Below are 11239 nucleotides of genomic sequence, written 5' to 3'. Positions count from 1 at the left end.
TATCCCTGTTGACCTATCAACTCTGCATGAAGCTCTCTATCTCCTCGACTCTGAAATATATAAAATTGTAAAATAGTTTTTCTCTTCAAACAATATAGATATAAATAGTAAAATAAACGTGCGTAGAATGAACGCTTACGTGCGAGGAACATCCGTCAGATTTTCCACTCCGGTTTCCGTTATGAGGACGTCATCCTCGATCCTGACGCCGCCGAAACCGCGGAACCTCTGCAACTGTTCCGGCACGAAGAATTTCTTTTGATACGGATTGGCAAGAGCTGAGTTCAGCAACTGTAAAACGAAAAATTGCTCCGTGTGAATATTCGAAAAGACCCGGCTCTAAAGCTCGGTATATAAAAACCTATTCGCCAATTATCTTATTCGCCAATTATACACTTACGAAGTCAATGAAGTAACAGCCCGGCTCCACCGTGAGAACCATTCCGGCGCGCAGTACTCGCGCGGTTCTCAACTTTCTCAATCCTACTTGCTTCGGGCGTTCAGGATGACCGGACAGATATCCACCGACGTCGTGCACATCCAGCCCCAGCAAGTGGCCCAGCCCGTGAGGCTGGAACACTTCGTTCAAGCCCATTTTTATCATCTCCTCGACGTCGCCCACCAGCAGTCCACCCTCAATCAACGCCGTCAACATGACCCTGTTCGCCAGCAGATGCATGTCCGTCCAGGCGACTCCCGGCTTCGCGGCCGCGAGCACCTCGTTGCGCGCCTTCAGCACCGCGTTGTAGATCAGCTTTTGATCCTCGGTGAACTTTCCGTTGGCCGGAAAACTGCACGTAATGTCGGCCGCATATCCGCAGTAATTGCCGCCCATGTCGAACAAGCTGCAAAGAGAAAGAGCGTGTTACACAAATATTATAACGCGCAATGTATATAAGACATATATATATATATATATACTCTCGTTTGTATCATCCTTAAAATGTACACAAATGCCGACGCTGCTTTATATTGTAGCCATGCACTTAAACGATGCTTGCTCGATTTACGACTCGCGGTTTCGAATACGGAAGCGATGCGTGCATTCGTTTCCTGCATCACTGCCGGCTTAACCATTACGTGACTGGTGTAGTGTATACGTATATCACCCTTTCTTACGGAGCAGATATTTATCACCGTGCACTTTCGTTCATTCGTCGAGCACGTGGAATGCCACGTTTTCATCGTGAACGTCGAGTTCGCGAGTAACCGACGTGTACTCACGACTGCAGTAGTCTCTGAATACAACGGTGAGATTGATAGTCCTTTAAAATAGCGCTTTACATTTATAATGTAACCAGAAAATTATTGTAATTTATAATCTCTTGATAACTAATGTATATTGATCGTTAATAAACATAACTAGTCAAAATAAAGAATCATAAATTAAATTTTGATTCTGAGAAAAGAGAATCGAATTCTGAACATTAAAACTTTGAAACTTCTTTTGAGAATTAATAAGTAGTTAATAAACATGATGTTACGTTAGTGACGTTTATAAGAATAATTAAATAAAGAAATTTATGAATAAGATTGGTATGTAGCTTTATCCAAAGTAGAGCTACAAGTTGAACTACAGCGAAACGGACAACTTTCACGCAGTTCGAAAATAATCGGTGACATAATGCACGACGATGTTTAGTTCGCTCACCATAGTCAACGACTCGATAGGCAACGCAAAATTCCGATTGTAAAATTCGAGGTTCAGCATAGTTGCAAGGAAAACACGAGGAAAAGAGACACGGTCGAGCCACTTTCACGTAACGATATCGCCGTAATCTACGATGTAATGTGGAATTACATAAACCTTGTATGAAAGGTATATTGAATTTCATGCAGGAAAAAAGAATTTACTATCGTTGCAATCTTATTTGTAAATAGTTAATTTCTTTCATGTTTAATGTCACGTGCTACATATTACACGATACATGCTGAAGCTCAAACACTTGTGTCTATTTCTGTCTCGAAAATTTTATTAAAATGTCTCACGTTTTCTTTTTTTTTCTTGCTGCGGTTAATAAATGGCGAATAACGCTTTAACAAACGTGAATAACATTGGTGAATAAAATTGGGAATAGATTTTTACATATAATGTAATATAAAAATAATTTATAAAATAGAATTAATAAATATTACAAAAATAGTTTTATGTAAATATTAAATATTTTTAAATACGCTATGTAATTTGTGTATGCAAAATCAAATTTGTTGAAAAATGTACAATAAATATTACTTAAAAAAAAAATAAAATTAATTTATTAATATTAATGATGAAATTTTTCTCTTAATCTAATAATTAATTGTATCTTTATTTTTTATTAATGTTTTATAATAATTTTTCGACTTAATCTTAATATCTTTTTTATCTAATTTTACTTTTATTAAACTAAAATTCAAGCAAAATTATTATCTTACAATTCTCCGTACTCCGCAATTGTCTGTATAAAGGAGACAAACATGTACCGTGCCGCACATTGACTTTTCTGGTACCGCGCCGGTCACTTCCTAGCGTAACTGGTGACTGCACGGGGCGCATTGGTTCGTTGCGTTACGTGACGACGGGCGGGGGATTTGCACGCGAAAAAAATCGGTCGAAACCCGTCCAACCATGAAAGTTGGTGGTGGCCGACGGTACGGTTCGGCCCGCGACGACCGGGCCCCATATAGAAGTTGCGTCGCGACGCGGCCGCCAGTTTCGTCCCGCTGCCCTTCGGATATCGTCGCTCAGCAATCATGAGATTCCTCGTAAGTCCACGCGATCGCGACCCTAAAAGCCTCGCGAAATTCCGCGGCGCGATGCACGCGCGGAGAAAGTGCGATCAAAGTCGCTCCGCGGAGCGATCGACGTTCGAGCGAGTGCTCGCGTTTGCTTTCCAATCTCACGTTGATCGTAAAATCGTCGCAGTTTTATTCCTAAGTCCACGTAATCGAGGGAGAAAATAAGAAGATAAGAGCAAAACTTTATCGTTCGTCGATCGCCGAATGTTAAGTACCTTCACCATTCCCGAGCATAAAAAATTAATTAACAAAACCGAACGATTCGCGTTTAACGATTTCTCTTTTCCTTTTTTCATGACAGGTTCGGTATATTAGATTATCGAATTAAGGTACAGAAAGTTAATCAAAATAGGAAATTCGCTAAAATTTTAATTAATTCTTTTTATTCAGCTCAATGTTTCAATACGTAATATTCTTTAAAAATTTATAACCGATTTTCCTAAAATATATATCGTTATAAACCCTTATAAATATTATTTTAATTCTCTTATATCCTATTCTGTTCAGAGGAAGTCTGAATAGAATAGGATATAATATTCTATTCAGAGGAAGATCGAGGTATTTATAGGTATATTTTATTAACGATTTGAAATATTACGAAAACCGTTATTAGTTATTACAAAATCGACAGCCTTTATTTTTCAATTCAAGGATCATTATATAATATCGTCACAGCGAGATACTTTGCACGCAATCGTTACGCATGGAAAATGTCGCATTGCATTTCTTCCGATATGAATCAAGCTCCATTGAACAAGTAGACGGCGACCTAGTTAAATTTACCAGTCTACATGTCTGAATAATTAATTTATTTCTCGCGGTGCAAAAATTACGGCGCCAATATATATATGAATAATCAATGTCAGCTAGAAATTCTATTTATATCTTGCAAGTAAAGATTTTTCAGCTTTCTAAGATACAATTTCCATTTTAAGCTAAACTACATATGTATATAAAAAATTACGCACACATTCTTCCGACTTTTATTGACTCAGTTATGTAAAAAATATCTATTTTTTTCAAATTTTTTCGTATGTAAAAAGCATTATTATTGTTATTATTATTAATAGTTGATATATTATTGTCTTTCAGTTATTCATCCTGGTCGTGGCGCCCGTGCTGGGAACGGAATTCCACAGTGAGTAACAAATTTAACGGACATATTTCTCGAGAATATATCTTCTGTTCTCTTTCTGTTGTCAAACTAACACAAAATCCATTTTCTTGTCGATAAGTGCAGAAGATTTGCATTTACTTCCAATTATTTTATAGGCCACATCCGGGAACGCAGGCAAGCGCAGCAAGCCAATTACCGTGCTTACAATCAAGCACCGGCAGCGATCAAGCAGATATTGGCCGCGCAGCAGTATCGCGATCCGCTCGTTCATCTTCCGCCGCAACCGGTGCCGAATCTGGCGCCTGCGAGACCCATTGAGCCTCAGTACTTGCAGCAAAACCAACTGACTCAGTATCGACCGAATGTACAAGTAGGTCAGGCGCCTGCTCAGCCGACCTATAAGGACATTCCCGTAAGACCGGCAGCGTACACTCCGCCGGCCTCCGCTCAGCAACAATACAACCCGCAATATCGCAGCAATTATTCGCCGCAGCCGCTACCGCAGCCGCAGCAGCAGCAGCAGGCTGCGACCAATTATCAGTATTCCAGAAATCTGCCACCGCAGCTCCAGCAGCTCGTGCAGATCCAGCAGAACCTGCCTAATGCGATTCCGCAAGGACATCAGGGATAATCTGCCTGATTAGGTCATCGGGATGACGATTTGTCTACAAGATGTCGGTCGTTCCCTTTTTGTAAGAATATACCGATCATTCCCTCTGCATCATTTTAACCATTGCATTCATCATATTTTATTATTGATAAATTCGTAATCTATTCATAATCCTCGCTGAAACGCGAGGAATAGTAACTGTTTTTTTTCTTTTCGTAAATATTTTATTATAAATTCATTATGTTAATTTGTTGAAACGAATTAAATCGGAAAAAGTTTTCTAAGAGTTTATATTTTTATTCCAATAGTTACAGAAAAAAATTATATTGATTTATTGAGACAAATTAAATGAAAAAAAAATTTTTAACAGCTCATATTTTTATCTTAATAGTTAAAAAATTAATTTTCGCTAAAAAATTTCACTTTTATAATAACTTGTGTCATTTCCTTGATTCGTATTTTTACGTTCATTAAATTCCACTCTCATTTCACACATCATTTCATTCATTTCACAATCGCACGGATTTTCATATCGATTTATGAAACGTGGGAATATGTATCGTATAATGAAAATTGTGGGAAGAAAATTTGTATAAATAAATTTCATTCGAGTTTCTCGATCTAAAACTCACACAAATCGTTTTATCGTATTTTTATTGTATCAGATCGTCGCTTTAAGATTTTAAGATTACACTGTCATCGTTTATGTCAACTTTGAGACGTATGTTTGCCGTTTAATTATGCACCCCTTTATCGTTCCTCTCTTGGATCTACCGGCCACTTTGAACTATCGCGAGACGACAGTCGCATTTCTTTAAACTGAATTTGTTCCGATACATGATATCAGCCTGCATGAAAACATATTTCCGTCGACAAATGCAATTAGAGAGTACGCTCGCGTATGCACTCATAACGCGCGGCATAGCTCAGCCGAGAAATCCGAGGGTATCATCGCACCGATGGTTCCGCACAAGGGGCGTATCTGCGCGTCACCACTCCGGCAGGACAGGCCGGAGAGAGAAAGAGAGAGAGAGAGAGAGAGAGAGAGAGAGAGAGAGATCATCCCCTTGTGCGTAAACTCCCTTCCCGCGCCGCTGTGATCGTGACGGCGGCCCGCACGAACGAATGCAGTCTTCACTTCGCGCACCCCAGAGAGGCGCACGCACCGCAGTCACACCACCCCTCCCTGGCCCCCTCTCGCTGCCGATTCTTAGCTCCGTGCATCCCGTGAATGCGTACCCCCTCGCAGACAAACAGGGAAGAGGATTAGCGAGTCCATTAAAGTCGCGGACTCTATTATCCGGAGGGCACGGCCACGGTGACATCAACCGCTCGTCATTGGCGTAGACCCATATGGACCTTTGCGAATCGAATGTTCACTCTTTTTGGGGAGAATTTGTCCGCTTAGAGAGAATTTGTTCTTGCGGGAAGGGAACAATTTTAACAGATTTATTTCTAAAACATTCAAGAATAATTTATTCTTCATTCCGTCCACCGTAGAATAGGTATGATAATTATTTCGAGCGACAGCCTCTTGGAACATATTATAACGTTACATTCTATATATAACTAAGTGTAATTTATTTACGTAATAGACTTAATTTTATTTAATTTTGTAATATCTTATATTATCGTTTACTAGTGCAGTTTTATTTACATGCTTTTATTTGTGAAAGCACAATGGTAATTAGAATTTTATAACGAAAGTGGCGCACCGATGGTTAGAAGATCGTCGGAAAACGCGCGGGGAAAGGTCCACGGGAAAAAATCGACGCCACTGAAAAGGGGGAGGGGGGTCATAGAGGCAAATTACAAAGGGAGGATTACCGGCAGCTGGGCTACCAAGCAACCATGTCTATTCTGGCCTTCGCGAGCGAGCGAGTGAACCATCCACGTCGCTCGAGAGCTCTTTGTCCTTCGACGCATTGGTAACATAATTATCGGAGTTATAGCAAGCCAAAAACCCAAGCCGCATCCAAAAGGGGTGACGAGCGGTTAAGGCTGTGACACCACGTGTACGCGCGCGCACGTGGAATGCGTCTATCAAGAGATTTATTGGCGAATCTGCTGAGTCGCGTTCAACGCGATTTGAGAAAAAGTCCTCTAAACATTTGCTGTAAAGTATAAAGGATGTGTATCGAGCATATTGCTCGCCTTTTCGTGTAATTTTACATTGTATTCAGAATGTATAAGAATAACATATGCATGTGCTAATCTCTTTTAGTTCGCGCAATTTCTCCGGCAATAATTTATCCTGCTCTTTATAATTAACTCTTTATAGTTACAAGTATGATATGCAATTGTTATTAAACAAAAAAATTTACAAACTATAACGTCGTACAATATCGCATTGTAACAGCTCACAGTATTATGTACTTACGCGTATAAGTACAATAAATCTCAATATTGTAGTAAAATATTAACAGAAAAATTAAAAATTCGATTTTCCTTTGCTCCGTTTCTTTAAATTTTAGCTACTGTTCAATATTTAATATTCACAGGATATATACGCCCATGATTAGCATCGACGAAAAAACACTGCCATAACTACACGTTTAATGGAGCCCCAGCTCATGAAGCGTGATCGAGAAAAAATGCAACGGCTAGCATTTCATTCGTAGATATAGACTACGCAATGTGCTTTGCATGGCTTTTGTGCAGCTAATTACGAGGCTAACGCGATATAGGTGCATATCTCGGCTCGCTGAAACGTATGTTTTTCGTCCGTGGATTTCGCAACGGCGCTAACGGGTGTCATGTTTCCTTCGTCGAAGCAATACGAGGAAAAAGAGAGAGGAGGTCGGCTTTCGTGGCTTTCATCGACGAGAAATATGTCAGCCACTTGAATTCGAAAGTATCTATATGAAGTGTCCTGAGTTTCTTGTACTTTTGATTTTTATGTGTTTGTAAATTTTAATTTTTGACAATGATAATCAAGACGTCAATATTGTTGAAATTGAATATGTTTGTGAAGATGTAAATATTCAGTTTTAGAACTCATTAGATCGAAGCGTGTACATAAAACTTTAAAACTTATTAGATCGAACATTGCGTTTACGAATAATAGCTTAATATATGTTTAATTAAAAATTAATTTTGATAAATTTTTTATTATAAACTAATGATAGATGTATTAAATATTTAAAAAGAGGAGTGACACACCTTGTATATTCGACACGTTGCAAATTCCGGTGTACAAACCGCGATTAATGTTACCTCGTTATACTATTTTATTGCAGCTCGCTAAACCGCACATTCACTTAAATACAAGTCTTATGATCATTTCTTCACGAGTATATATGAGAAAGGAAAGGTCAACATTAAAAAAAAAACTAACTTTTATGCTCTTTAGAGTACTGTAATATTTAATTTATTTTTCTTTATTTTATTCAGTTATTTGTGAAATAAATAAAAAAATTTTTCATATATATTTTTCAAGATAAAAACTATTTCTGTGTGTGCGATATAATTTACATACTTTTCGATCGGTATTTTTAAATCAGTTTTTATTTTTTTACAGTTAAAACAATTGCAATAGAATGCAAGTTCAAAATTGCATTTTTAATTAAAAAAAAATCACGATCATCATTTTTATATCTGAATGTTGGCGCGTTTGTTCTTGCAACTTTTGAAATATTAAAAAAATATTTAACGAAGTAAGCTTTCATAACAGTCCGAAATGACACAAGGACAAGCGTGTGAAACGGGTTGTGGTCTGCCGGAGTGATTCCAATAATTGCGCTTAATCCTTAGGGTGACGGCACGCGGCAGACAATCGTGGACGAGTCCCCGGCGCAACCCTCTGTCTTTCTCTCTCCGCCTCTTGACCATTTTCTCCCGCTACTACTAGCTTATTCCGGATTCCCTTCAGAAGTGTTAGCAATGATTATGACGGGATTTATTTCAATAACAGAGGCACGCCGCGTTTCTGTTTGTCATAATCGGCACACTCGTCCCACACGCGGAATACTCTACGTGTCACCAGCAACAGTCAAGGGTATCGCCAGGCACGAAATATTTTCATATCGCACGTACAGAAACGCGTTTATCACATAAAATCTCCCAGTTAAAGAATATAAATTATAAAAAATAAGTTACAGAATATAATCAGAAATAATGAAGTAATGCAATATGATATGAGCCAATATGGATGGTGTATGTATATATAATAATTTTTATTGTTACAAATATCCAGCCAAACTTCGCGCCGCATTTTTGTCGGTCTTAAAAAAACAGTTCTTACATACCGGAATCCACTAAAACGAATTAAATTAACGAGCAATTTAATATTTTTGATGCAAACAAAAACAAAGAATATAAATTATTCTATCTAAAAAAAGGACACGTTCGATGCTTCTCACAATTGATTCTTTTTGCTTAGTTCTTTGAGCGACTATCGTTGAATATTTGACAGTTGCATTGACATTGATATGTAACATATCAAGTACAGTAAAAAATAAAAAAATGTTAAACAACGCGCGCGTCTGTAATGCTATAGTAAATTATAAAAACCGAATTGTTTTTTTTGCGGATAATTCTTTCGATGTTATTATTTGTCAAGAAATAAAATCCGCGAACAATCAATTCGACGTTGATCCTACCATTTTATCGAGTTGACGAGCGATGTTGTCAGCTGAACAATGAATAACGAAATGCTCGCGGGTACGAGAGCGACGTTAGATATTATTGGGCGACCCTGATCTTTAGCCAAGTTACTGACCCTGTTCGAAGTCTTCAGTGCCATTGTGAGGAGAAGCTAGACCGGAAGGATTCAGCATGGCCGACTAATGGTAGCGGCCAATCGCTGCACTCTCCATGACAGCTGCGCATCCCTCGGAAACTCGCTCGCTCGCTGGTCCCTCTCCTCTGCTCGCGGCCGAGATGTAGCACGGGATCGGGGGCCTAACTTTCTGATTTTTGCCTTACGAAGTCAGCCATTGTGAAAGGGAGGGGGGCCCGTTTTCGCCCGAGTATATCAGGCTGACGTGCGTGATCCTTCATGTGGTCTTAAGTCGTAACCGGTCTCATAATTGTCTGTCGCACACACGTGCTTTTTAACGTCTTAAACGCGCGCGCCCAACATCGGGGGTACGGTCCTTTGAACGCCGATGTCGTAACACAAGGAGAAAGGATACTTCTGAAAAGCTGTCGCGGTGTCGTGTGACGTTTCTACCTCGCGAAAGGTAGAAATCGCGAAATGAAAGCACTCATACTCGTGTCACCAGGCTTTTATCTTTGAATACTGATGATTTGATTGCAAATCGTTTTTAGAAATAGTAAACGACAATTAAAATATCTTCTTGCATTTTTTAAATAAATGTTTAAAATAGAATATAATTAAAAAATGTATCTCTTTTGCGAATAGTTTGCGATCTTGTCTTTTTTCTATCAAAGAAAGCAAAAAAGAAAATTTTTTCTTCCCTCACTTTGATAGAAAAAAGGCAGGGTTGCAAATTATTAACGAAAGGTGAATCTATTATAGTAACATTTTACTTTAAGCTCAGCTTTTTATTTACATTAATTATAGGAAGCAAATAATTTTTTATGGAATACGAATTCAATTTGTTAAATGTTTGACGACTCCTTCTCTGTGACTATTGATTTGTTTGTTATCATTTTTACTGTTTTTTTCTTTGCATCAAGTTTCTTGTTTTTTTACCACTTTTTACCATCCTTGTCTTTTTGCTTCTTATATCCTGATTCTTTATTTTCACCCGGGATAAATGTTGACAAACTTCGAAAAAGACAGAAAATACATGATAAGAAACATGATTGTCGCAATAAAACGGTCGCAAAGAGGAAAAAAGGCAAAAAGTAAAAGGCAAAAAGCAGGAAGCAGAAAGAGCACATTGTAGATCCAGCCGATTGATATTAGAAGAGCTAATTCAATACAAAATAGCTATCTTAACGATTTTAAAGATCGAATTAAATAAAAAATGACTTGTCAGCTCCCCCGCGGTGCATCTGATCTTATCATTTTTCTGCTGCAGTAAGACAAAATGATATAATCTATGAAGAAATAAAATTAAAGCAAAATAAAATGTTCACCAAAATGTTATGGATGATAATTTGTTTTGTCTTCATTTCATAATTGTTGGATAATTTCGGAGTATTTCTGACCGATTTTAGTTATATCATTCATATGCATTTCATCTTGCCTTAATAAGGCTTCCGTTAAGGTAAGCAAGTTAATTACGATAGACTTTCTTGATTACCATATTGAATATTAAAAACCGATCCGACCTGTTTATGCAGAAATATATATCTATTTTGCACGCCGTATAGTTTCAGTTATGTAAGTTGTTGCAAGATATAATCACGTAAAATGTGAATACGTTCGAAATCGTTTAATTTTAGTTTCGTATATTATATGAACATATTGTAGATAAAAATTATTTTATGTAGTGTGACTGATTGTGAAATTAGTATTAGACGTCCACGCACACACATACAATACATTTATACATGTATACATATACAGAGAGATATAAATTACAAAAATATGTACACTGAGAGAAAAGTTTAGTATGAACAACCAAAATTTTGTTACTGATACCAAAACTATGTGTTGATATGACCAACTAAACTAGCACGTCGATATTAATTCGTTGAATTTATTGAATAAAATTACCAAAATAATTACATTATTTTGTTGAACTTACTAAAAGAAAACTTATTTTGTAATTGCAACCCAATTTTATATTACTGATGTGTACAAAATGTGAGTAACCAAA

At 37.6% G+C, this 11239-nt stretch overlaps 2 protein-coding genes across 2 annotated transcripts; one reads left to right on the top strand and one right to left on the bottom strand.

Annotated features, from left to right (window-relative positions):
* LOC105449483 (xaa-Pro dipeptidase-like) lies at positions 1 to 1185 on the bottom strand. Its single transcript, XM_011688740.1, has 4 exons — positions 950 to 1185; positions 401 to 845; positions 140 to 291; positions 1 to 50 (listed from the first exon to the last, which is right to left on the bottom strand). Exons 1-4 carry the CDS (start codon positions 1183 to 1185, stop codon positions 17 to 19), a joined length of 867 nt encoding a protein of 288 aa, XP_011687042.1. The 3' UTR covers positions 1 to 16.
* Positions 1186 to 2634: 1449 nt separating this feature from the next.
* On the top strand, positions 2635 to 4789 carry LOC105449185 (activating signal cointegrator 1 complex subunit 2 homolog). The gene is made up of 3 exons (XM_011688191.1): positions 2635 to 2745; positions 3871 to 3916; positions 4051 to 4789. Exons 1-3 carry the CDS (start codon positions 2734 to 2736, stop codon positions 4524 to 4526), a joined length of 534 nt encoding a protein of 177 aa, XP_011686493.1. The 5' UTR covers positions 2635 to 2733; the 3' UTR covers positions 4527 to 4789.
* The last annotated feature ends 6450 nt before the right edge of the window (positions 4790 to 11239 follow it).

This window comes from Wasmannia auropunctata, unplaced genomic scaffold (genome assembly GCF_000956235.1).
Source record: "Wasmannia auropunctata unplaced genomic scaffold, wasmannia.A_1.0 LD336076.1, whole genome shotgun sequence".
In the NCBI taxonomy this organism is placed as follows: Eukaryota; Metazoa; Arthropoda; class Insecta; order Hymenoptera; family Formicidae; genus Wasmannia; species Wasmannia auropunctata.
The sequence above is the reverse complement of the archived record's forward strand: the minus strand, read 5'-3'. Positions and strand labels throughout refer to the sequence as shown.

Coding starts and splice junctions, on each gene's coding strand:
- LOC105449483 (XM_011688740.1), bottom strand. CDS start 1,185: ATGAAAACGTGGCATTCCACGTGCTCGACGAATGAACGAAAGTGCACG. Junction 846..949: donor AAAGCAGCGTCGGCATTTGT/GTACATTTTAAG, acceptor TTCTCTTTGCAG/CTTGTTCGACATGGGCGGCA. Junction 292..400: donor GCTGTTACTTCATTGACTTC/GTAAGTGTATAA, acceptor TTCGTTTTACAG/TTGCTGAACTCAGCTCTTGC.
- LOC105449185 (XM_011688191.1), top strand. Junction 3,917..4,050: donor GCTGGGAACGGAATTCCACA/GTGAGTAACAAA, acceptor ATTATTTTATAG/GCCACATCCGGGAACGCAGG.